The following is a 26,826-nucleotide window of genomic DNA, read 5'->3' on the forward strand; positions in this document are numbered from 1 at the left end:
TGTATATGACGGAAAAGTTATTTAATAGAAGCATAAAAGGTCTCATTATTTGTCTATATAGAATTTATGACATATTTTAGTAGTTCAAAATATCATTGATGTTCAATGTGCCAAATACTCGTGTTATCTACTTACAAATGTCTATAAAGATATAAGATTTTACTCTATACGAGTACTCCTACAAATATAAATAACAAACAGCTATTTATATACAATTGGATGTACAATAAAACAGATCTATCTTTTCAATTAAACTTAAAACAGTTATATGAGAATATATATAACACAAAACTATTTTTATGGATGCAAAATTCATTGTGAATATTGGAAAATTCATTATTGTAAAATCTGTGTATATTGTAATGTTAAACATGTTGGAATAGCAATTAATATCTTTACAAACGTAATTATTTAATCATAAATGAATTACAAAACAATTTCAGAAATGTAATACATATTTATAATACATGATTAACCACATAACTATCATACAATTTGATAAGCAAAGAAAATATATATGTACACACGCATATACACATATGTATCTTGTTGCAGTATACTTTCGAATTTCACGCATTTGTTCTTTTTTTTTTTTTTTTTTTTAGAAATAGAATTATTTTAATAAGAAATAGATAAACGTTGAAAGGATAAATAAAAGAATAGTATACTATAATTGAATTTTCATATATTTATTATCTTTTTGTGAAAAGAAAATAAATATTTGTTGAAAAATAATTTTACATAATTTCTGAAAATAAAATATCGAAAAATATAGTACATAAATTTGGAAATATGGTAATTGAAACAACCAATTAAAGTACATAACTAGGATTGATATATAGAAAATAGTACAATAAGTTGAATCTTGAAAACTATGATTAATAATTCAAATAGTTTACATACACACATTCTACTCTCCTGTGTATTGGTGTTATCTATATATATATGTTGGTTGTATGGGATGAACTGATCATAAAGAAGCTTTAATAATTAACATTGCTGATAAATTACAAGAATTATATTATGAAAGACAATTGCAAAAAATAAAAGAAATAATTTGAAATATGTCCTGCTTTTATATCATTGTAAAACAAAATAAATGATAATCAAGGTACAAGAATTTAGTAATGAATTACATATATCTTTTCTAAACAAATACTTAAAATATTATTATCAATTGCAATTATGAAATCATATACAGAAAATACATATATTAAATTTCTTACTTCGTCAAAATTTATTGTCTTGCTTTAATATTTTTTTACGACTTTTGGTTAAGAGGAAATAGTAATTGTGAAATTCTACAAGGATATTTATTGGAATGATGAATAAACTTGTACAAGTCTTTTATCAAGCAGATCATACTACAGTTATTTTTATTTATATTTTTTTTATTTTTATATATTTTTTTTTACTCTCACTCGATTTATCAGAATGTAGAAATGCATACTTTCTACGTTCAAATACACAGTATAGAAATCTTATATGTCAAGCATAGAACTACACATAAAACAGAAATATTATATTCAAAAGGAATTCCTTATTACACTAAACAGATTTCTTTATGCCTTTTTATCTGTGCCTTCACCATATAATTCATTTATGTAATTTGACTATATCATAATGAATAATTTTATTTTATGCATAAATGTATTACTAAGAAAATTTGTTTGATTATATATACGTATTATATTATAAGATTTCTAATAATTCTGTTAAACTTATTAAACACTCATTAAACATATTCTTGTAAAACATTGTAACTTTTCATCATACATCATTGATTGTATTAATGTTTGTCTAATTAAAAGATATATCAAAATTTCACCCAAAAAAATAACATTATATTCTTACAAGTATAATTATAAAGTGAATGAATAATAAACTGCACAGTCAAGTAATTCTCCGCAGTTTGTTTATCAATTAATTTTCAATGCATTGTTAAATATTATGAAATTAATAAATACGATTATTAATTCTTCTTAAAAATTATTAGTTCGAGTTCATAAGCATACTGCTATTTTTTTTTAACTTATAGAAAAGATACGTAAAAAGTAAATTATATTGAATATATAAATAGTTAATTACCTGCTTATTTATAACCTTTAACCTTTATAATCAAAATAATCTATTTCTGGTTCTGGCGATTTTGAAGTTGATGGAGTTGGTACAATTTGCTGACTTCTTGTTATAGGTAATGCTAAGATTGTCCTATAATATAAAAGTATTATATAATTAAATGTTAACACAGTATTCGTACTTTATCCTATAAATTAGAATAAATATACAAACTTACTTTGTTGAATTGTTAGCTTTAGAAGTATTCAATATTGGACCTGGAACTTTTCTTTGTCCATTGTTTCTTTGCACAATTTCTAATAAACTATAACTTGGTAGCCAACACTGTAGTACAATGAATAAATTCAAAAATATATTAACAGTTTTATATATATATATACACACACACACACACAGTTTATTATTTCAAGAGTGAGAAAGAGAGAGGGTTACCTTATCTTTTACAGCAGTAGCAACAACGTTTCTTTTTGGCTCTAGATCATATGCTTGACTTTCACAGCCAAAATGTTCACAAGATTCATGAATAAAGCGACGTTTATCTCTATTCATACTATCAAACGAATAACTTCTTGACTTTTGTTTAGAAGTCTTTGCGAGTTGAACTAATTCCGTTAGTTTTTCATGCACCATTTGACAAAAATGAGGGTCTTTTTTTGCCCACTGCTTCATATAGTCAGTGTATCTTGGCATTAATTTTCCGCTTAAATCCGGATTAACAATTTGAAGTCCTAATGCTAATCTTCTATTTCGTTCTATTAATTTACATTCGTCGCTACATTCGAGTATTTTTAGTTGATTTTGTTTCTTTGCTCCTGGTCCAAAAAGTTCTTCTAAATCAACAGAATGACCAAGTTGCATATCAGCCATTTTACTAGCTAAAATATTGCTAGTTATTCTTTGATATTCTCTAGAATTTTCTGCACATACTCTAGTTGTACTTCTATGTCCACATTGGCACGTTACCTACAAATATAGATGTATTTAGTAATATATACAGATAATTTTTTTAATATTTTGCGTCATTTTACGCACTTTGACCATTTCTTTACAAGGTGTATCAGGACATTTTCCTTCGTGACACGGAGCAGCACATATATGCCCACATAGTTCTCTTAATATATTACATGGTTGAACACATTGCTGTCCTGGCTTTTCACATGATCCAGGGTGGCATATAGTTATACATTTATGTCTTCCACATGATAAAGGTTTATTGCACAATAAGCCACATGAAATTTCATTAAAATAACATGGGACAGCTTTTCTAAGTTCATGTTTGCCGTAACACCATTTTTCAGTAAGATAAGTACATGGAGGACATGATGGTTCACTGTGGCAATTATGAAATACTTCATGACCACAAGAATGGTCACGCGAACAAGGTCTATCACAAACGGGTCTTCTAGTTCCACAGGGTACAGGAGGATATATTACAGCTGTACCACATTCACAATATAATTCGTCGAAACTACTGCGCCAGCAAGGTTGACATCTACCTACATTAGAACGTTTTTCATTAAAAATCTCTATTTAACAAATTTTTAACTAAATAAGGAATTATTTGATTTTAAACATTTGTAGAAATATGACTCAAAATATTTTTACCTTTATGACAAGTTTGTTCACATTTATGTCTACCACAACTTAATGTTTTAGAACAAGGTAAAGGACAAATATGCTCGAGATCAATACAACACATTTGATTACACTTATGTTTCCCACAAGATCTTTTTTTAATACATTTTTTTTCGCAACGTGCATCATCTGCTTTAGTTGTTAAATCTTTACATGGGATTTCTCTATCCATATTACCACAACGACATTTTACATCTGTTGTTAAATCACATTCAGGACAATCTCCTTGATGACACTTTATCTTACATGTATGTGGATTACCTTTAATGAAAAAATGAATATAAATTATCATTGTGTATCTTAGAAAGTATATGGAAAGGAACAATTAAATTAATAAAATACTTACTAGGCTGACCACAGTTAAGTCTTTTAGAACATATTTCTTCACAAGTTGGAATTGGATCTAAACAAGTCGTTCTTTTGTCTGACAGTGGTGTTCGTCCACAATAACATGTTGTAATTTTTTCAGGTGTAAGTGCACAAGGTTCACATGAATTTGGATGACAAGTTTTTTTGCATTTATGATTTCCACAATCTAACAACTTTTCACAAGTATCTTCACACGAATATGTTGAAGATATGTTAGATTGACAAATTACATCTCTTTTACTTTTCCCACAATAACATTCTATAATAAAAAATATGCATAAATATATGTGTGTATGTACAATTTTTTATAAATAATATAAAATTACCTTGTTGTATAATTTTATCACAGGGCTCACATTCCCCATGATGACATTTCTTTTCACATGTATGCTTTCCACAATTTAAGATTTTACCACAAACAGAATCACATAGCAATAATGTTAATGCACAACATTGTAACGTTTGTGATGTTTTACCACAACCACAATTTTTTGTTACCATTGCTATACATGATGGACAAGATCCAGGATGACATAGCAAAGTACATTTATGAGGGCAGTTATTTTTTATACGAGATCTTCCACAAACTTCACCACAGGAATGAGCCATATCTCTACGATTCCATTCAGGCATATTTGTTTTTCCACAAAAACAGAAATATTCTTCAGGAATTGTTGTGCTTACATTTTGGCATGCAGGACATCTCCAACCATTTTCTAACAAAAAAAAAAAAAAAAAGAAAAAAAAAAGAAAAAAAAAAGAAAAATATTAATGTTATTCATAATCGAAATTATTTGTGTGATAAAAGAGAGTACCTGCTTGGGAAGATTTTGCCCACTTTTTTATACATTTCAAATGTAAAACATGATAACAATTTGAGCAAGACCAGATATAATCATTTTGTTTTATATATTCACAGCATACTAAACATTCTAATTGTCCTTTATTTAATTGATCTGTTAATCTTTCCCTTTGACTTGCATCGTCATCTATAAGAAATCAATTACTACTCATTCAATTGACAAGAATAGGAAATAAACTTTATAATAGAAAATAGTTTATCATTACCTTCATGTTTTTTATTCTGTTTTCGTTTTGAAATACTATTTCTATCATTACCTTCTCCCTTTTGTCTCCAATTCACAATCTCTACTTCTTTAGTTTCTTGAGTTACATCTTTGTTTTTATACTTATCCTTAGTAATATCTATTTTGCTTTCTTCATATCTTTCCTTATAATTATTATATTCCTGATAGTTATTTTTTCTCTCACGATAATTATTATCATATCTACCAATCTTGCGATCATTGGTAACTTTTCTACCATATTTAGCAGGAATACGTTGTGTTCCAAAATTAGAATTATGTCGTTGGTAATTATTTTTACTGGAGTGGTCACAGTTTTGACTTATTGTACTGCTGGCATCAGTATTTTCTTTGTTAGCTCTTGCTTGATCATTGACTTCATGTTTCTCTTCGATGTTAGACGCATTAGTTTTATTGGCATTGATGTTTGTATTAATATTCATAAATTTTTCGTTCTTCTGAGTTTCATCAGTAGTTGAATTATTTCTGTGATGATTAGACATACTTGCTGGTTCTTCAGAAGCTAAAATAAAAATTTTTACATTATTGATATCATTTGTTTTATTAATAAATGTATATGTATTATACACTACTACTTACTATTTTGATACTTTCTATAATTTCTACCATGTTGTGTTTTATAGGAATTTTGAAATGAATTTCTTTGCCTAAAGTTATATTCTGGCATTTCTTTATATTTGTATGAATTATTTTTTTTTGTATTATATTTCTTTTTATATTTACCGCCATTATCAGAAACATATGTTTCTTGTGCCAAATTTGGTTTAGAATCTTCTGAATTAGAAACATGTAGATTTGTATTTGCTTGATTGGCATAATGTTTAATTCCATGTGGCACAAATTCACTCGCAGTAGGATGTAAATTGGAATGTTCAACAATGCTACAATTGTTGCGACTAACTTCTTTTGGAAATTCATATTTATTGTTATCTTTGTAATTTTTAATTCGTTTCCCTTGTCGATTGCTTTGATAATAATATGTTGACATGTTCTGTGACCTACTGTTACCTTGACAGTCTTGTGTGCTGCCTGGAGCATTTAAGTAATCTGGGCAAGTGTCTCTTAAAGGCAATGAATTTAGAGAACCTGATGAAAAGTTAGCATCCGTTTGACAGGAAGCAATATGTTCACTTTGTCCCAACATCATTGAAGTATTTTGCGAATATGGTGCATGAGTACTATGAAAAAAAACGTTGCTCCCATTACTGGGATAAAAAGTCCAACTTTCTACATTAGGGATGGCACTATTTTGACCCGAATAAAAAAAATAATTTGAATCTTCAGGTTCGTGACATGAGCCATCCCAAGTGGCCATACTGTTTGAAGGAATCGAATATCGCCTCCTTAAGAATAAACGGGATTTAAGTTCGTATATATGTTATTTAAAGTTTCAAATCCGTTATCAACAAAATTGCAGGCAATTTAATTGGCAGTGTATATAACAGACCTGACTTATAATCGATGTGTTGAACACTTTAGTTTTTTTTCGTTAAATAATATGTTATCTACACGTTGTTACGATAAATTTCGTAACACGCAGGAATTCTTATTCTTTTTACTTTTTTCACTGTACTTCAAATAATGAGAAAGATACGGGAAACGTAGCAGCTTTATACAAGCTAACAAACTTTCTAGTGAAGTTGTAGTAATAAAGATAAGGCTAAAGACCAATTGTATTTATCCTATCTACTTTACAATTTTCTTGTCAATTGATTTTGAAACTACAGATAGAATTATTATAGAATAGTAATAATCAAATTGCGCGTACAACAAAATATAAGATTACTTAAACTCACCTTACGATCTATAAGAGAAATTTAAGTTTTCTATTAATTAATTACCTAATACTAGAAATGCTGAAGATATTAGATTCATTCTATAGTAAAAGAGATTGGTTAAGGTGGTATAGAATGAAAGTCAAACATAGAAACAAGAAATACAATTGAAAACGCGCCATTCCATTCGATTGCACTTGTGTCCCGACTTTAAAATAAACAATCGATTTCATTGGACGAGTTTTTGCACGTGATTTATACATGATCGAAATAGGTGTGATATTGTCAGCTGACCGAACGTGAAAATCTACATCGACTTTATTTATTCTTCTTTCTGCAAAATATTTTGTAACTTATTTTTGCAATAATGACACTTCATTCAGCTGGAAAGGGCAAACTTCTTGCGGTAATAGGAGATGAGGTAAACTATAGATTTTTACTAGCATTTAAGTTTTATTTACAATGTAATATTTTTAACAGTTTTTAATACTTTTTAAGAAATATATAAATTTATCGTATATTTATTTCTTCAGGATACGTGCGTAGGATTCCTACTGGGAGGTGTTGGAGAAATTAATAAACATCGTCAACCTAACTTTATGGTTGTTGATAAAAGTATGTATCTTTATAATTATAACTTGTGTTTTTATCGTTATATGTAAGGAAATAATTACTTGTATTGGATACATAGTTACAAATATACTGTAAAAAGTAATATATTTTACAGACACACCAGAGAGTGAAATAGAGGATACGTTTAAGCGTTTTATTAAAAGAGATGACATTGACATTATTCTAATAAATCAAAATGTGAGTAAATTTATTACAATTTTATAACATGGAGCAAAAAATACAATACTGCAATATAATATTTATTTTTATTCGTTTCAACAAATTGCTGCTGCTATTAACTAATATGTTATCTTAGTAAACTCTAGTAAATTTTAGGTTGCCGAAATGATCAGACATGTCATTGATAGTCATACTCAGCCTATTCCTTCTGTATTAGAAATTCCTAGTAAAGATCATCCATATGATGCTAGTAAAGATTCAATTCTAAGACGTGCTAAGGTATGATTGCTAATATCTTATTATAAAATATTAAAGTAGATTTTTTTAATCGAAAATGTTTCTCTTGTAGGGTATGTTCAATCCAGAAGATATACATTAAACTATATATTATTTACATAATAAAAGAAAATATAACTCAAGTAAATATACGAATTGTACAATATGACAATTCTTTATTTCTTGAATGTTATTATATTTTTTGTTTTAATAATAAGAATAGAAAATGTATATACAACATTCCACTGCTTATGTTGTATCTAGAAAAAAAGAAAGAAAAGAAAAAAAACTATAATAGACTATCAAAGTCAGTATAGTATTCTATTAAATGTAAAAATTTTGCTTTATTATTGTCTTGTTCTATAGTAAATATTATTTCACATTTAATTATAATTTAAATAAAAAAATACATTGTTAGAAATTTAAATATATAATTCTTATACTTGTTCTGAATTACATGCATATATTTAGAGTACTGGCTATCTAGTTAAAACATAATGAAAATTGAATTTTACAATCATAATCACTTTATTTATGTAAAATAATTAAACGAATATTGATTTCACCTTATTTATTGATATTTATTGATATTTTTTCTCTTCAAATTTATCATGTGATTACACCAAGAATAATTTTCTAAATTTATTATATGGAAGTACATAGAATAATAATTACAAAAATTAGTATATGTTATTTATTACTATAAAAACATATTTTTGTTATTTGCAATCTTCCTCACGATCTTTGTACCACATTTCATATTCAAATGTTCAATTCTTTTTTTTCAAATTTGACATTAAACGAGGTAGTTTGTTTCGACTTAATTAAAAATGATCGATCGAATCCGATAATCACGATAATCGATCTTACTTTTGATTAATGTCTCGAGGAAGGTTAAACGTGGTAATAAGAATAAAAAATAATGACTTTTTTTTAATTTTATCCAAATCCCTTTTTTTATTAACTTCAATACAACAAGAACAACAATAACAATTAAATTCTTCCGTATATAAATCGTACAAACAAATCGTATAAAAGTATAAATAATTATCAAAGAATAAAATTACTTTAGATAAACGTTATAAACTTTTAGACATAAAAATAGTACATCATTTAAAAAGTTATCATAGAGTTTTTAAAACTTTTAAATGGTACGTATTACATTTGTTTTCAAATTAAGTCACTGTTAAGCCGTCTTTTCATTGAACTAGTGATTCATTTGTTTTCTTTCGATATGACAAGGAGAGTTTTTAACCTAACATAACTAGTGCTTTCTCCCACTGGTATTCGGTTTTTTCTATTTTTTATATCATAAATATAATTAATAAAAAAAAATGTTAATTCTATATACGTTGCAAATATAAGACGCATTTTTTATATAACATTAGAAAAAATATTCATTAACCTAAAACACCCGAAAGATATACGGACAAATTTTTAATTAAATATAAATTGAGGTGAAATAATTAAAATAGAACTCGTATATAATATCAAGAACTTTGTGAAAAATCTAGATATTGAAAAAAAAAAAAAAAGAAAAAGAAAAAGATTTTTCTTTTAATTCTTCTTTTTGAGTTTCTGAGAGGAATATTCCATCGATTCTAACCATAATTTGAGATCTTGGGTTATTTCAGGTAAACTAATTTCAGGTTCAAGTTTTTGGAGGAACTCGGTCAAAGATATCTTCAAACCGATCGTTGTTTGCTTGGTGAGAATGATCGTGTGAATAAAATTATTTCGGAGGTTGATGAACTTGTGTTCGAAATATAAACTTTTTTCGTCCCAATAAATAAGCTACAACGGAAAAATATCGTTTTATCACGAGAGTTTAACGCAAACTTTACCGTTATCCTAAGAATTTTTTGATACGTTAGTTTACCTTTGTCGTGATTTTGTATACCATGAGGAAAGGAATCGGTCGTCGATATCTTGTGGATGAACCACCGAGAACTGCCGTGGCACCCATTTTCCTCATCAAGGAAAATGCTTCGGTTTGGATGAAGTAATGAAAACGAGCAAAATCTATTTCACGTAGATATCTTGCATTATTCATATGTGACATTACAGCGTCCAAATCTTGAGTAGTACATATACCTGAAAAATAAATTGAATAATGTTGTTTTTTTATGGATTAATCAAATCGATTTGAAGTATCTACATGAATAAATGGTGATTGAAAATGATTGAAAACAGGATACAAATATGTTTATGAAAAATATAATAGTTGTTTCGTTTGAACGGACTGTTTAATTATCGTATCGAATCGATTTTTTATATTTTTGTTATTACTTGACATTGCTTTTTTTTTTTTTTTTTTTTTTTTTTTTTTTTTTTTTTTTATCAGAATTACGTTATACAAAAAAGCCAAATAATTTGTGAAAATAGTGCGAGGCTTGAGATAGTTATGAAAAATTAATCTGTTACTTCGTGCTCTAGCGCGATAAATAATTTAAAAGTAAAAATTAGACACAATTGAGATTAAATTAGAAGTGAAATTTTAATTATTAAATACTTACCATATATTGTAGTTTCATTCATAAGTTTTGTTTTCTTTTGTATACATTTAGACCAAACGAAAGTAAATATTAGTCGAAAGAAATAATTTACGTCAATGAAATAAATAATTAAAATAATCCAGAAACAATAATCCAACATTCTGTCTTATTATTATAAAAATACCTAAGTAAAAAACAATATGCAAATAAAGAATGTTTTGTAAGAGAAAGAGTGCGAATAACGTGACTTATTCCTCTGATGACGAAGCAAGACTGATCGACTTGGGCATAGATCAAAAAAACGTGACTTTCATTATTTTGTCCTATGTGAACGCGTAAATTCAATGCTAACTAGCAATTTCTTACCGATCAATAAACGATGATTTTTTTTTTTAGTGACAAAAATCAGGATACGAAATTAAAAATATTAAGAAAGCTAAAGCTAATCATTGTTTATATGTAGATATTATAAAAATAATACATAATATAATAATTATTTTACGAGTCCGAAAACATCAATACTCTTCATGGTTTATTTAATTTGTTTAATTTATACAATATAATTAGATGATATAATAAGCGAAGTTTGAATAAAAGCATTTAATAAAAAGAGAGTAAAAAATTCCAAATAAAAAAATAAAAACAATTTTAAAAAATCGATATTGATTTCTGTAAATTATTTATTTTCTAATATTTTCTGGACGACAACAACATCGAGAACATATTCACAACGTAGTAATAATTTTATTACAGAACAATCTAGATATATAATAACAAAGCGTATTTCGCTACTCGCTATTACTTTTTTTGTTGTTTTATATTTCTTTCTTTCGTTTTTATTTCTCTAAACGAACTATACATTTCAATTTGTCGTCGATTGTGCTAATATAGAAATTCATTTATTTCATAAATATAAATAGATGATAATATAGAACTATTTTTATGAGTTTCAAGTGTGATATAACGGAATTAAAAAATGAACGAGCTTTTTGAAAAGAGAACTTTGATGTGATGTACTTTCGAAGATATTCTCGTCTTTTCGATCAATTAAATCTGAAAGAATGTCTTCTTTGAAATTTTCATCGTTAAAATACAACGATTAATAGAAATTCAAATTACTTTATAGAAATTTACGTGTTGCCTTGCATATATATTTCCTTCCTAGTTGATCTTCAATCCTTTCGCTTTTGGTGCTTGTAAAATAATATATTTCTCGTGTACGGAAAATTTTACAGTGCCTGATTAATTTTTGTATTCTATAAATTTAGTGATGTACTTTATTACAATAAATAAAATTATTTTTTGAAAATAACTTTTTATATTTTTATTTTAAACTTCTTTTAAAATTTAATTAAATATTATATTTTTAATATATATATATATATATATATATATATATATATGATATTTTTACAATTATAAGATAATAAAATTATAAAAACGATTAAAAATGAAAACTTGCTTAATATTAAAGTTTCGTGTGATAGATTCCAAAATATAATATTATTTCGTAATTGTCAATTTTCTAAGATAATCGGTGTTGAGTGTGAAATAAAATTGATATTATATACACCGCATATATACACCGTTTAGAGCGAAAAGATTAAGACTTATTTCAATAAGGAAAGAAAAAAGAGAAGATAAAATTATGTTTAAAAATAGATCAATAATAATATAGATCGCGATAAATACTATTTTTAATAGCTTGTATTTAGATTTGTATCGTTTTTTTTAAACGGATAATAAACTTTTTTTAAACGGATAATACATTATGTATAAACGAAATATGCATTTAATTGAAAATGCATGAATACGTAAAATGGTGACTTAGATAAAAATTCTTCCCATCGTAAATGATATAACATATATATTATGTATACCTGTCTCTCTCTCTCTCTCTCTCTCTCTCTCTCTCTCTCTCTCTCTCTCTCTCTCTCTCTCTCTCTTTCTCTCTCTCTCTCTCTCTCTCTCTCTCTCTTTGTGTGTGTGTGTGTGTATGAACAGTATTTATAAAAATGGACCAAGTCAAAAATTTGGGACAATTGAATTTATCATTTATTCTGTCGATCTATATTATAGTAATGTGTAACCATTAAAAAACATATGTGTCTGTGTGTATGACTTAGGCCACTTTCATAATCATCAGCTCATATACGGATGTTTCATCTTTTCTAAGGTCATTACATTTACGTATATGTACAGAATATTTGATATAACTTAAGTAATTGATTTTAATGATGCGAAATAATATTCTGGTAAGATATTATTTCATTTAGAGAAAGCAACAATTAAACTTTTTTTTATAAGTTAAAATTGATAATAAAAGTACGTTGATTCATAAAAGAAAGAGAATATCGTTAACTTGTTTGTTTCTCGATAAAATTTTTGACTCGACATACTTTGCGTAGTCAAGTCAAGTTTAATACCCTGTATATACTCAGAGTAAAAGTATCTAATAATTTTTATAGTTTAGGTTTCTAGGAGAAACATACATACAATATACATACATACATACGTATTATATATTAGTTGCACGCAATTTCTCGTATCGTGCTTCGTTCTTTTGTTTATAGAACTAGTTGTTCTTTTTCTTGCTAATTCACATCATGAAGCGTATCCCCATTTTTTTATTTTTTAAACTCGAAGCGACGATAAGAATAAATCTTATTGTTAAATGCCTACGTGTAAATATTTATTCTCGGTCATCGAATAATAGCCCTGAGCAATCATCGTGAAAGCACCGTGTTGTTATTTTTGTCTACATATACATATACATTAATAGATATTGAATATAATATATTTACGTGGAGCAAAGAGTCGTATGAGAAAGATGTGTATATATACATACACACATATATAAACATAGGAAGAATCTCAGATACTTCTCCGAATTATCAACAAACAAAGTGATTAGTTCATGATCAGTTCACTTGGAAACGTCCTGAATGAAGGTACATATAAACACGGCGCTTTTCTTGTTCTCGCGTACCGTACATTTAAACGGTAGTGGTTACGTAGATCGTAGTTTCTGCGACGCCATTCGTCGCGGTCTCGTCTTGTCAGCAATTCGAAGGTGTTGTCGTCGTCGTGGTTGCCGTCGTCGTCGTCGTCGTCGTCGTCGTCGTCATTGCTGTTGTTGTGGTATTTACTGTAGGTATAATTGATTGTCGAAGAATCGCAGAAGAAATTTCATTACTTTCCAACCATCTTGCTACTTCTGGTGGTATCTCTGGCCTCACGTGAGTTATCTAGAAAATTTATTGAATTTATTAGAAATTATTCATAAATTGCTATTTATTATATTAAGATAGTATATATGAGATATTATCAGTTATATCTTTTTTATATTAGGATTTTATAGTAATATGCATTTTATACAAGATGATACATTTTATATAGAAACACTTCAAATGGCTTGATCGTTTATAACGTTAGAGTTATGGAACTCGAAATTTTTCAAATCTTTCAAAATTTCAGATTTTATGTTGAATCACCTAAATCGATATACAGTGATGCAATCGTATGAATATATAAAAATGTATGTTAATAAATCTAATGATTTAAAAGTAAAACTAATATACACAATAATGACAAAATATTGTATGTTAATGAACTACATTAATACGACAGGTTTTAGTAAAACTAGGCATACAATGTCCATAAATCTAACGATTATGTAAAGATAGAAATAGTATGAAAGATTTTGTATTTGAAAAGGAAAAATATTGTCTAAGTGTTTCTTCTTAATTGCCTTATCTTGTGAATTATGTATATAAGATGATATAACTATATGATAAAATTGATGTTATTAATGAAAAATATATTGATACATGTTACGATGATACGTTCAATGAGAAATCAATCAATGTTCAATTACTCATGACGTCATAATAACAAAAATTATAGATTTTGAAATCTTGTAATTATGATAGTTGTAATTTTACCTGTGTAACACCCGATTCGACGTTACCATTTTGTTTAACACCTCGATCAACGAGAGTACCCATAACCGTTTCTGCACTGCAGTCTAAAAGTCTTTGCCTGCAGATAGCTATAGCTCGAATAAATCCATCGCTTGGCGTGACAAAACGGTGTTCCATAAAAATCGTTTTTTCGTCCCAATAAATGATCTGCAATATTAAAAAAATTGTATAAAAAATAAAAACCAACGCTTTTGTGTAGATCGATATAGATCGCGTTAATGGCTAACATCCTTTTAAATATTCTTCCTGAAATATTTTGTTTAGAAACATTTTAATTTTTAAATTTCGAAATCGGAAATGGAATAAGGCCGAAATTACAGGCATTTTAAATAACTTAATTTTTAGTGTAAATTTCAAAAGAATTTAATCCAATAGTTCGGATGAAATTATTTAATAGAATTTCTTGTTCTTTAATTATATATATACCTTGTTTATTCGATCGATATCACAACAGTTAAGATTCGTGTAAATGTTTTTAGAAAAGATCAAATACTCAGAAGTAAAGAGAAAAAAATGAAAGAGAAAGAAGAGAATAAGAAACGGCTGTAAACACATCGGAATATACATAGATTCTAAGATTTAGATTTTATTTGACAAACTCAAGCGAGTACCTAAGAATTAAATCTTCAAAGAAATTAACTGACATACATTGCTAATTTCTTCACGCTCACCTTCGAAGTTATCTTGTAAATAGTTAGAGGTTTGAGAAACCGTCGATAACGTATCGTTGCTGCTCCTTGAACGACACCAGATCCTTGGGAGCAAATCTCACGATAGAGACCAGTTCGCTCGTAAAAATCGGCCCGAGCAAAGTCCAGTTCCCGTAGGTATCTCGCATTGTTCATGTGGTAGAGAAGAGTGTCTACATCGGTCGTAGTACAAATACCTAGTAAAGGAAAAAGAAAGATAATCTTATAATAAATCTTTTTCATTCTTACTTTTTCTTTTTTTTTTTTTTTTTTTTTTTTGTAACAATATTCCTCAACTTTATTTCCCCGACTATTTGTATTCTATCAATCACAGCTGATTCTCTCTATAGGTCAAGGTTTACACGAGACATGTGCAAGGCCGACACAAGCAATCATAAGGATTCTCCTAGTTTGCTTGCTGCATCGCTTGTCCCTTGCCGATCGATCGAAGTTTAAAAATTAATACTTTTTAGTCGAATGTTTAAAAAAATGGATTTAAGATTTAGATAATTGTAATGTAATTTTTAACACGAGATACTAGCTTTTGTTCATCGTCTATGACATGTAGATCAAGGATTTTCACTAAATGTTTTATCAAATAGATTATCAAAAGGATTTAGTTTGTTATAATTATATAGTAAATACTTTTAAACTTTTAAGAAGTTTTCTATCCAAGAGTAAGAAAACTTTTTATAAAAGTTTCCTTTAACTTCTAAACTCTTTCTTTTTTAACAACCTATAATCAGACTATAAAAATCTTCGATAACTCTTCCGATATAGGTACAAAACAAAAGGAAATAGACTTATTAGAAAAATATTTTTTTGCAAAAATGAAAAGAGAAAGAATAATCGTTAGAATATTATTCGTCAAAGTACTTACCATAGACCGATGCTTCATCAAGTATATGAATTCTCTTTTTACAGAATCTCGCAAGGAAAACCGTAAAGAACATACGTAGGAAATAATGAATCTCGACGAGAAGATGAAGGAGTATGACGGCACCGAGGATACCGGCTAGGACCCAACAAGTTATCATCATAATATCTATCGTCCTTTCGTTGATGGTTCTGTCGTCCTGCTGGGACGATAATGGTCAATGGGTTGTTGTAATTCGGTCAGACTTTGGAAGCTTTCAGCTGGCGGGAAGCCGTGTTGTTATTGATTCGAGCTCGAGACAGTTCACTTTTCGTTGATAAGAAGTTCTGGCCTCTCTTTATCATGTTAAAAGACACTTTTTAAATGTTTTGTTTCACAGAGTCTTGTTTAATAATATCTTTAAGGACACCTCCTGGTTTTTCGAAAAATTGTCATCGTATTCATCGAGTTATCGAATAACGAAGAGCTCTGTATTTATTTGTTTAATAATTTCTTTTTTTCAGCCTCTTTACGTCACACTCGGAAGACTTCGATCCTGCAACTGAGGGTTCTCTTACTGTGAACGAATGGACAAACAAACAAACATATGTAGCAAAAGTATTGTCCCAGACGAAGGTCACGATAATGTTAACGAGTATTGCAAATAAAATTGCAGAAAATTCTCGGTACCTCACATTTCATATGCTAAATGAGTCACAGTAAAGATTCGATAATATATTTGACGTATGATTTTGTCAGGGTCAGATATGTATATATTTATAATATATATATGTGTATGTATATACGTGACGATTAACTCTTCCGGTTACAACTTTTCTTTCACCTCGAAGATAATAACCAGGAAGAACATGTTAATACGTTCCTTTTGATTTTAATTGAAAAGAAAATGTATTAACTCGTCCCGTAATAATGTATGAATGTAATTAGGAGAATATAATAATTCATTTTATTTATATGATTTTTCAAACTGAGACACAATTATATCGTTGTTTACTTAACACCTTTCTTTTATCACGTACATCGATTCCACACTCAGCAGTTATTGATTATGCTCTGTATCGCGACAAAGGGGTGGCTAAATTGCGTGACAATAAAACGAAAAATGAAAATGCGTAATAGTTTGCCGTTCGTATTACTTTCTTTTTATACACGTATATATGTACGTACGTAATACGTACAACAAATTAGACGGATACGAATATCAATGAATTTCTTATCACGCGATATTTATTTATTAAATAAATTATTTATAACAAAAGGAAAAAGAAAGAGGGAAAGAACGAACATTTCACGATGAATATAATTACATTGCGATAGTTCGCATTTCGAATCGAACCTACTTTCGATAGGAGCGAGCTCACTTTCAACGAGATTTATCATGCAAAGCACGTAACGGAACGCGGAGCAACCCTAAATTCAAGAGTTTTCACTAAAATCATTCTTCGTTAATATTCTTAACGAAAGGCTTGAGTAGATGTAACGCAAAATCGATGAAAGCTTAAAATGAAACGTCAGAATGAATATTCATCGAAGGAATATTCATCTCTGCATCTGATGCATGTGTTATTAAACTATAATATAGCATCGACAACGATGTGATGACAACACAATTACGGAAATGAATGTATGAACACACGAATATATATTCACATTCACATACACACACACACACCTGCACGAAGATCTAAGAGGAAGCCCGTTCGTATCGAAGACATCTCAACAACTGATAATCCTTTAGCTCGATGTGTTCAACACACCGTCATCGTCGTTATCGTCGTCGTCGTCGTCGTGTCGGCCAGATCGTTTCTTTCTGAGCTCTCGCATCTGCGCTTAGAACGTTCTCGCTTACGGGGGAGGATTGGACTTTCATAGCGGTGGGAGTAACCAGACTTCGCGGAAACCCTGGCCAATTTTTTATTTTTCGACGAAACTTTATCGAAGACGGATGTACTCTTACAAACTTCTCTTTTGTATTTAAGATTATTCTTTCGTTTTTGTAATTCCAATGTCTCTTATTTCTCTTTTATGTCTTTTTCTTTTTTTTTTTTTTGCCAAATTCAACGAACGTAAAAATTAGAGTACAGCGAAGATCACAACGGGAGTGAACAAGATTATCTCGTTCATGTTCATATTTCGTTGTAAGACAGACATTATCCACTTTCAAGATTACGAGCTATCAATTTTATCGATAAACGTAAAAATAGTCAATTTTAGTTAGGCGATACCAGTATATAAAAAGAAGAAAAAAAGTGACAGAAAAAAGAATATAGAAAACAGAATGTGTTTGCCACAAACGATGTTTGCATAAACTGTTAAGGATAAAAGGGGGATATATGTAAATATATGGGATTAATCGATATCTGCTCGACCGGATTTTCTCGATTATCGAAAAGATTTATCTGGAGGAATAGTCATTGTTCGTGTTTAGCTCTTCCACGAGAAATTTACTGTAATAACTCGACGATGTCCTTGAACGGAACGTACGAGCTGTGACGAAGCCATTTACGTATACAGAAATGTTTATGTATCTATGTGTTTCTTTTTTTTTTTTTACTTCTCTGTTCTTTTTTTTTCTCTACACATAGGCATATAAATACTGTACGTAATATAAAGGTGTATACAGCGGAACTGGAGATCTTTGTTGTTCAAGGCTGCTTAAGATATCCATAGGCAGATCAATCAATAATTCTCATTGCGAAATATTCGAATACTTCGTTTAATTGCTTCCAGTAGGCAGAGCAAGAGAGTCGGGGGAGGGGGAGAGAAAAAGAGAGAGAGAGAGAGAGAGAGAGAGAGAGAGAGAGAGAGAGAGAGAAATAAAAAAAGAGAAGAAGACTGGCTAAACCTTGTTCGAAGTCAGAGCATGCACAAACCAGTCAATATTACTTCGAAGTGGTGGATGATGTCTCCGCCTCTCATCAGGAAGCGCTTTCTTGCTGATGTTTTATGGAAAACGCGTACCCGCAGAGGTAACTGACTCGAATTCACGAAGTCGAGTGATACTGAGAAAAAAAGTTGTCGTCTTACGTAGCTAATCCAAAAATTTTGCAAGAGCCGATTCACTTTTACAAAATTTTCTCTTTACGTGACGAACTTGAGAACGAGCATTTATTTAATAGTTTATCTTCCATTCTTTTATTTCATTATTTTTCCTTTTTTTCTTTTTTTAAATATTTCCACTTCCACGCCGGTTGGGAAGTTATAATAACGAAATGTCCGAATTTACTTATGTTGAAATAAATTTTTATTTGAAAATATTTGTAGACATACCATTGAGCATATTTGTAGACATACCGTTGAGTATACACTATAAAAAAATGTATTAAATATAGTAAGTATAATGGTGGGAGGAGGAGCGGAATAGGAGAGGGAAGAGGAAGAGGAAGAAGAAGAGGAAGTGGAAGTGGAAATGGAAGTGGAAGGGGCGATGACAAGATCACATATCGTCCATTATAACGTAGATCGAACATACCTAAGTAATTTTGGGAAAACATTTCATTCGTCGAAAATGTCATTCACAAATGGATTATCCTCAGACTCGTAAGGAATTAATGGAAGGTCGTATGGAATGGGAAATGGCTGAATATTCGAGTCGTCATTTTCCTTTTCTACAGGGAATGTAGTTTCTCCGGTCTTCGAGAAAAATATATCGTATAAATCAAATGCCAGACAATACTTGATATTATTTGATCTTTGTCTTTGATACTCACGATAAATGTAGGAAGGAATAATACACCAGCTTCGTGATTCGAGATGGAATAGAATTTCTTCATTTCTGTTCCCCATGCTGCTTTGCTCAAATTTGCACTGGTGAGCATGAACCAAGCCATTCTTTTTAAGTCTGGAGACAATCTCGTGTAAGACTTAATGTGAGGCATTGCTTTATCTCTGGATGTCTTTGAAGCTTTCCATTGACTGTAAAAATGTTATTACGTTTAACGAAATCTATTTGGAAAAGAAAGAAAAGAATATATGAATTTTGACTTGCCATAAATATTTTTCGAGCCATTTTTGTTTCGAATGCGTTTGCTGTCTATAACATAGACAGCAACAAGCATTCTGACAGTCAAAACTTTCTTCGTAATTTTTTTGAGTGGGAAAGATAAAATGAAAATTTGGAAGAATTGTCAATTCTTTTGTTCTTGACATAGATGATACTATAACTCTTTGTACCCATTTTTCGTAACTCAATCCTAAGGTTCCTATACTGGAGCTTTGTGCAATTATAGGCCAATCCAGTGAATTTAATGGTAAACTGGCATATGTGGAAAGAACATAACCCAACTTTTTATGTCCCCATGCGTCTACACCGGTCTGACGGTAATTACCGGGTACGGAGGCAATGAAGAAAACGTTAACGTCTGAAAAATCCGCCTTTTCTACGATATCAATCCATCTGCTTAAAGCTTGTTGTTTGTAACTTTTCAAATATTGTAAAAAGTCTTTTTTGAAACCGGTCTTAGATTCTCCATTATTCGTATCATCGAGGTTCGATAATGAAGGTAGATGAGGAGAGATCCAAAGTCTAATTAGGATTAAAGTAAATTAATTCTTTTAGACTTACCATTTGAAAAAAAAAAGAAATGCTAGATAGTTGGAGGATATGTTTACATACCCTTGAGTTCTATTCTCCCAATCATCCGTATATAAATTTGCAGTAGATACTACAATTCTGATTCCACCATCATTATATTCCAGTATCATCATCTTTGTATGATGACAACCATACTGTATTGGTTGAGGAATAGGTACCAAAGTAATGTTCTTGCCTACCTTTTCCTTATCTACTCTACCTCCATCTCCATATAAAATTGTTATATCGGCTTTCTGTCCTGCTAATAAATATTGCAAACAAAGCCAGCCAACATCGACCATGAAACTAATTTGTAAACTGGATTTAATTTCTCCAAGACTTTTATCTAATATTTCAGGAAAGGTTATAGAAAGTGGTTGATTATATGTCGGTAACGATTTGTCTATTCTTGTAAAAAATATGTAATAGGGAGCAGCAAGGGCATATTTAACAGCGAATTCTCCAGGTTCTACTAAAGATATTTCGAAACCTTGCTGTTTCATTTTTTTTATTGCCTTTTTTCGTATTTCTTCTCTATCTTTGTTCAATTTACAAGATTCATAAGTATCCATTATAGATACCGATGAGCTTGAGCTCTGCTGATTTTCAAAATCTAAATTACGATCTTCTGAATTACTTACTTTATTTGGACTTTTTGAGGTAGTAGAATTTTTTGCAATATCTATTGGAAGTAGGTCATTCTTTAATTTTAAGAAACTATCTCTGTCCTTGTCCCTTTCTTTTCTCATTACAATTTGTATCACCTTTAATTGATCCAACAATTGAGAGCGATCGCACTCAAAATCAAGAACATCAGGTATTTTTATTGTGTCATCCAATTGATCAATTACCAATCTTTCAACTGAAAAGGGATAGCATTTTTTTGATTATTTTATACTAATTATTGTAATATATTTGTAATATAAAATCCTAAAAAAATACTTACGATGAGGATGTGACATTTCTGCAAAATGTATTGGATTTTTTCGATAACATTTTTCCATAAAAGGACATTTGTCTCTAACTGTATTATAAACAAAAAGACATGTTAATTATAATTTGAAACATGTATTATTAAATAATATTTATTTGAGAAGAAAAAAACAAAAAGTAGATATTACCATTTACTTTTACACGATTCATGGCAGTATTCATAACTTTCAACATATATTTAATATCATTTGTTACAAAAAAGAAAATATTTAACGAACAAGAAAGACGCATAGAAGGTAATAAATTGTAAGATTAAATAGAAATATACACTTTATTAATCTAATTCTTATCAATCATACTTTATTAATTTATTATTAATCTAATTCTTATCTAATTCTTATCACAAATAACAACACTTTATTAATCTAATTCCAATCAATCGTACACAATCAGTTAGAATTATGACAATTCGTAAATTCCAGAAAAGACAGTTTCATAGTGAAAAACTCAAGGATAATTTCTAAATAACAAAGTTACATGATTTGTCAGTCTCGTTCATCGAACCAATAGAATTCCTCACAATCGATCTTTCGTTCGCGTTGTGAACGAAGCTTATCTGTAATATCGATCCGCTGTCAACGTTGCTGATTCTTGAATCAAATAATTTTACTATCATCTTTCGTGATACAGCTTATTATTCATAATCATTTACTTGTTCAAAAATATTTCATTGAATTATTTAGCATCGAATCTTTACAAAAGAATTATAACGATTACGTGGATCAATAAATTTTCATAAATATGTAAGAAAATATCTCGACTATTAATATCGAAAAGGTATCACATAAACGTTTCATATTTTGGCGCTCGTGAAAGAGGGCGCTTAATTCGTAACGGTGAAAGTAAAAGTGACGTCATCTTGAAATAACCCCGCCAATGTATTACGATGCGTATAATCAAACAACGTTCTCGAGCCCTTTGGTTCTTTTGTGTTACGTACACATCCTAACGATCCTTTCCATTGTTTATTTATTTTGCTAGTAGATACTTTGTATTTCGTAAGGTGTTATCTCTTAGTCACAGTCTTCCGTTAACCACAGTCGGCATAAGTTCGTGCGTGTATTTCGTTCCTTCGTATATTCTCATACGTAGTAGTTCATATAGTTTCTCACGTAGATAAATCGAAGTAATAATTAATTACTATGCTCAATATTATTACGTAAATTCAGTGTTACTTATCTTCAAGAGTATTATCGTTTAGATTTTGGTTTATTATTTTCATAATATGTACATAAATGTGTTCTTACAATATACACGTAAAAATGGCGTCTTTCGACAAAATGTAAGTATTAAGTGAAATACGTGTTATTTTCAATGATTATATAAATGCATTTCTGTGTTTAGATATATCAAAGAGAAGACTTGACATCGAAGCCACTTAAGGTTATGTTCTTCGAATTAACGCTCGGATATCGTAAGTAATTAACATATACGTACATACGTACATTCATACATATTACATATCATATATTATATATACATACATATATTGTCGAATTTTAATTAGTATACGTATTTATAATCTTTTGATTGAGGTCGAATCTTAACGATTCGGTACTCGTTTTCCGAATGGATTAAAACAAAGAAAAGAAATGAAAGAAAGAAAAAATGAAAAAGAAAAGAGTCGTGCGTTCGAAGCATTTCGATTAATTGCAAAGTAAACGAAGAGACAGAATGGATTCGAGTGTAATGATATGGATAAACCGCTAAATAGACGATGATAATTTATTATCCGACAAAAGTATGAAGCCGTTCGTTTTAAAGTCTCGCTAAAATTTCAATTGAATTCTTTCTTTCATTTTAAAGGTGCTCTTCGAGGTGCATTGAGGGACAATAATTATTATTGTTCTACTAACGAAATAAAGAGAAGAGCTTTAGATATTCTACGAAATTCAAGAGATGAAAAATACCTTTTATTTCTGGCAAATTCGCTGCTTTTATTTCTCTAAATAAAACGATAAAAAGATTACGGAATTTTATCTCACAAAGAGAACAATACGTATATTACATATTAATACACATAACATGTTTTATTTTCTTTTTATTTACTTTTCATTAAATAGTTACCAATCAATCGATATATTTCTATCGTCGATGAAGCTTGAAAACTTTTTTTTTTTAACGTAATTTTTAGAAATATCATCGTACATACGTTTATTGCGAGTGATTATTTTATAAGAATTGTAAATGAGTAATAGTGGTTATGTTATTCCAAAACAAGATTTTAACACGCATATATTCTAAATATAAATACATTACACGTATGTAATATATATACACATAAACATGTGTATATTTTTTTATATCGGTAGCTTCGTAATCGATGAAGAAAACAGTTCGTCTGGTGATGTTCATTGTGCAAGAGAGAGAGAAAGAGAGAGAAAGAGAAAGAAAGAAAGAAAGAAGAGAAGAGAAGAAGAGACAAACAGATAAAGAGAAAGATAGAGATAGAGATAGAGATTGTGTGTGTGTGTGTGTGTGTGTGTGTGTGTGTGAGAGAGAGAGAGAGAGAGAGAGAGAGAGAAACGATAAAAGGCGCAGAGGGCCAGTACGATTCTGGAAGGTGGTAGGAGATAAGCGTTGGTGGATAGAGGGAAAAGGGGGGTGGGAGCGATGCTGAGCGTCGGGACGCCTACATTCGCCTCAGTTACCGCCCAGACTGTGCCGCAAGCGATTCGTGTCCTTTCGTTTGCTCCTCCTTTCTCTTTCACGTTCATCTTTTCGTACATACATATATACGTGTACATATATATATATACACCACACACACCTATATACATATATATATATATATCTCATTAGGTTAATTGTGAATTTGTATTAGAAAAACGAAACAAAAGAAGCAACAGAAAAGATAGAGAAGAGTAAAGCATCGTATAAAGTTTTTGCGAATGATCTCACACACTCACAATTTTTCTACGTGTTCCTCGGTGAAATTGACGACGTTCATTTTACACGACGATTCGGATTGTTTTTCACAGGTAACGAAATCGTGATAATACATATTCGTCGACGTGTTGTTAATCTTGCTGTTGCTGTTACTACTGTTTGGCGTGGTTGTTAAAATATCGAAACAATCGGTGCACGAAGTGATTTTTTCGATCAAGCCGAGCATAGGGCGGGGGTGCAAAAGACTAGTTTACGAAGTGGCACCGAGGTGGAGGCTTCTCGGACGAATTCCGTGGCTAGCGGTTTCCTCTGGAGGCGCTCAGAAAACAGTCAAGATCCATCGCTGCTCGGAGATGTCGGAAAGTCAAGGTCAGTCAACGATCCGAACATCGATATGTATGATCCGATCGTGAGAGTGATCTTCACGCATGACTTAAGTTTTTCATTCCAATTTTTCCTTTTGTTTTTTATTGTTTTCTTTCTTTCATTAATACAACAATGAAAAACGTAGAAATAATAGTAATAGTAGTGATGATGATGATGATGATGATGATGATGATGATGATAATGACGACGATATATAGTGATAGTAATAATAGTAATAGTATTAATAGTAATAAAAATAATAATAATAATAATAATCATAACAATAACAAAAATTGTAATGCGTTACAACAAAAGTTTGTGAGAAATATGAAAGGTACGGACTTTTGAAAGGTATTCATTTTTTATTGCTCGAGTCTTTATTGATGATTCAGAAAAGCGAAAACTTTACAATTTATTCGAATAAAGAAGTTGAAGAAAGAGAAGTGGTGGAAGAAGTTCTTAAGTTCTTAAAAACAAAGTTAAAAATTACGAGGAAATCCGATGTAGAAAGTAATGTCGTGGACGGATCATATTCTTTTCCACGTGACGAGAGTGAATGGGTGGGTGGTGGAGTAATGTTGTTTTGCTACTACCGATGGTGTAGTAGCAATTCTGGGAGAAGATTTCCGCGGGAGACAAATTTAGTGAACTTTCGACGTTATTTAAAAACCATACCTTCCTTTTTTTCTTCTTTCTCTGTCTCTATCCGTTTCTGTTTCTTTATATAGGATCGTTTCAGTGTTCTGATTTATATATCGCGACAAATTTTATACCTAGTGGAAATTTGTTGGCAAAAGATGAGAGATGGGAATAGTAGGCATTTTTTAAAAATTTAATTCTCATGCATCAACGTAACTTTGTCCGACGGCCAAGCTTTTCGATTCTTTTCTTTATTGTTAGTCTTCTTAACGTTGCTTATCGTAACCCTCGTTCATCATTGTGTCGCAAACATGAGAATATTTATGAATGTAGGAAAACGTGAGTACACCTGTATGTAAATAGATACCTATTTACAAAAACGAATATGTATATTTACGGTACAAATCGTGAGAGAACAGTCAGAAGCCATTTTATCGCACGTCGTGTGTATATATATACATACGTACATGCGTATGTGTATATATATATATATATATATATATATATATATATATATAGGCATACATGCGTACATAAGTATATATGTGACAAATGTACCTGTTGGTTTTTACTGGAGATGACTTTTAAAATTGCTAAAATAATACTCGGAAGTTTTTCATTGTTTACAGTCATATTAGAAAGATACATGGAGATCGATGTTTTCTTCTCGACATATCCTTTTCCACTAGAGAAAATAGCCTGTCGTAGCAATCTGGACGTTATCTCGAAAAAGATTCGTGAACGGTCGTGCACATACGGTTAACTTCTGAAAATGCGAACCAATTTTTCTCCGTTTAGCTATACGTTCCTTTATTTTTCTTCGAAAGCTCGAAAATCCTGTCGTATTACGGGAAAAGTTTTCTTATTTTAGTCGATTATGAACTTACGAAAGAGGAGGAAGAGAAATAATCGTGAGACAAAGGGTGACAGGTACGAGATTTATCGCGAAAATAGGAAACGTCAAAATAATTTTAATTAAGTCGTCACGGTGCTAATCTTAGTTTGTTCCAAGTTGCTTCGCGATCAACCCAAAGAAATTGAAGTTCGAGAATGTTAGCCGATAATTGGAGATCGAACCCTTGGGATGTAAGCTTTTGGAGATAGATGTTGGGAATGTCAGGATAGTTAGAAAGAAATAAAGAAAAAGATAACGTAGGTTTCTTGTTCTTTATGAAAGATCTTTTCGGTGATCAGGATTAATTGGATGTTCGTATCAAAGAAGAAAGAGAGAACGGAGAGATATATAGTAATTAAGGGCGAAGGTCGAGATGATTGAAGTAAACTGGTACG

The 26,826-nt window shown here is 30.0% G+C and overlaps 6 protein-coding genes across 19 annotated transcripts in view; 2 read left to right on the forward strand and 4 right to left on the reverse strand.

Moving 5' to 3' along the window:
- Nucleotides 1–1,345: 1,345 nt before the first annotated feature.
- Nucleotides 1,346–7,095, reverse strand: LOC122629580 (protein shuttle craft). Of its 3 annotated transcripts, none has more exons than XM_043813147.1 (11): nt 6,986–7,095; nt 5,769–6,532; nt 5,152–5,691; nt 4,899–5,072; nt 4,410–4,799; nt 4,061–4,342; nt 3,685–3,975; nt 3,112–3,575; nt 2,512–3,042; nt 2,297–2,403; nt 1,346–2,211 (listed from the first exon to the last, which is right to left on the reverse strand). In XM_043813147.1, exons 2-11 carry the CDS (start codon nt 6,502–6,504, stop codon nt 2,106–2,108), a joined length of 3,621 nt encoding a protein of 1,206 aa, XP_043669082.1. In that variant the 5' UTR covers nt 6,505–6,532; nt 6,986–7,095; the 3' UTR covers nt 1,346–2,105. The 3 variants fall into 3 exon arrangements, with proteins under 3 accessions (XP_043669082.1, XP_043669083.1, XP_043669081.1); XM_043813148.1 differs by having other exon boundaries at nt 5,769–6,367; nt 6,986–7,090; XM_043813146.1 differs by having other exon boundaries at nt 6,637–7,071.
- Nucleotides 7,096–7,200: 105 nt separating this feature from the next.
- Nucleotides 7,201–8,602, forward strand: LOC122629589 (V-type proton ATPase subunit F). Its single transcript, XM_043813163.1, has 5 exons — nt 7,201–7,385; nt 7,498–7,579; nt 7,692–7,774; nt 7,913–8,035; nt 8,106–8,602. The coding sequence occupies exons 1-5, from the start codon at nt 7,332–7,334 to the stop codon at nt 8,133–8,135; spliced, it is 372 nt and encodes a 123-aa protein (XP_043669098.1). The 5' UTR covers nt 7,201–7,331; the 3' UTR covers nt 8,136–8,602.
- Nucleotides 8,603–9,144: 542 nt separating this feature from the next.
- LOC122629586 (protein THEM6-like) lies at nt 9,145–10,809 on the reverse strand. Its single transcript, XM_043813160.1, has 3 exons — nt 10,549–10,809; nt 9,912–10,126; nt 9,145–9,826 (listed from the first exon to the last, which is right to left on the reverse strand). Exons 1-3 carry the CDS (start codon nt 10,685–10,687, stop codon nt 9,590–9,592), a joined length of 591 nt encoding a protein of 196 aa, XP_043669095.1. The 5' UTR covers nt 10,688–10,809; the 3' UTR covers nt 9,145–9,589.
- Nucleotides 10,810–12,559: 1,750 nt separating this feature from the next.
- LOC122629585 (protein THEM6-like) lies at nt 12,560–17,726 on the reverse strand. The gene is made up of 4 exons (XM_043813159.1): nt 16,080–17,726; nt 15,182–15,396; nt 14,472–14,657; nt 12,560–13,775 (listed from the first exon to the last, which is right to left on the reverse strand). Exons 1-4 carry the CDS (start codon nt 16,237–16,239, stop codon nt 13,587–13,589), a joined length of 750 nt encoding a protein of 249 aa, XP_043669094.1. The 5' UTR covers nt 16,240–17,726; the 3' UTR covers nt 12,560–13,586.
- LOC122629582 (probable tyrosyl-DNA phosphodiesterase) lies at nt 16,483–22,068 on the reverse strand. Of its 3 annotated transcripts, XM_043813152.1 has the most exons (7): nt 21,771–22,067; nt 21,596–21,673; nt 20,692–21,511; nt 20,065–20,601; nt 19,787–19,991; nt 19,549–19,709; nt 19,298–19,383 (listed from the first exon to the last, which is right to left on the reverse strand). In XM_043813152.1, exons 1-6 carry the CDS (start codon nt 21,871–21,873, stop codon nt 19,572–19,574), a joined length of 1,881 nt encoding a protein of 626 aa, XP_043669087.1. In that variant the 5' UTR covers nt 21,874–22,067; the 3' UTR covers nt 19,298–19,383; nt 19,549–19,571. The 3 variants fall into 3 exon arrangements, with proteins under 3 accessions (XP_043669088.1, XP_043669087.1, XP_043669086.1); XM_043813153.1 differs by lacking the exons at nt 19,298–19,383; nt 19,549–19,709 and adding an exon at nt 16,483–16,617 and having other exon boundaries at nt 21,771–22,068; XM_043813151.1 differs by having other exon boundaries at nt 19,298–19,709.
- Nucleotides 22,069–22,483: 415 nt separating this feature from the next.
- LOC122629259 (transient receptor potential-gamma protein) overlaps nt 22,484–26,826 on the forward strand; it is a 70,561-nt gene continuing 66,218 nt past the window's right edge. For 3 of the 10 annotated variants that reach the window (XM_043812469.1, XM_043812472.1, XM_043812476.1), the window contains exons 1-2: nt 22,487–22,924; nt 22,987–23,056. The gene's annotated coding sequence lies outside the window, so the exon portion shown is untranslated. Of the gene's footprint in view, nt 22,925–22,986; nt 23,057–24,251; nt 24,901–26,826 lie in introns of those variants that run through there. The other 7 variants (XM_043812482.1, XM_043812481.1, XM_043812473.1 and 4 more) reach the window with 4 other exon arrangements.

The sequence above is a fragment of the Vespula pensylvanica genome, chromosome 5, assembly GCF_014466175.1.
Source record: "Vespula pensylvanica isolate Volc-1 chromosome 5, ASM1446617v1, whole genome shotgun sequence".
NCBI classification, from domain to species: Eukaryota; Metazoa; Arthropoda; class Insecta; order Hymenoptera; family Vespidae; genus Vespula; species Vespula pensylvanica.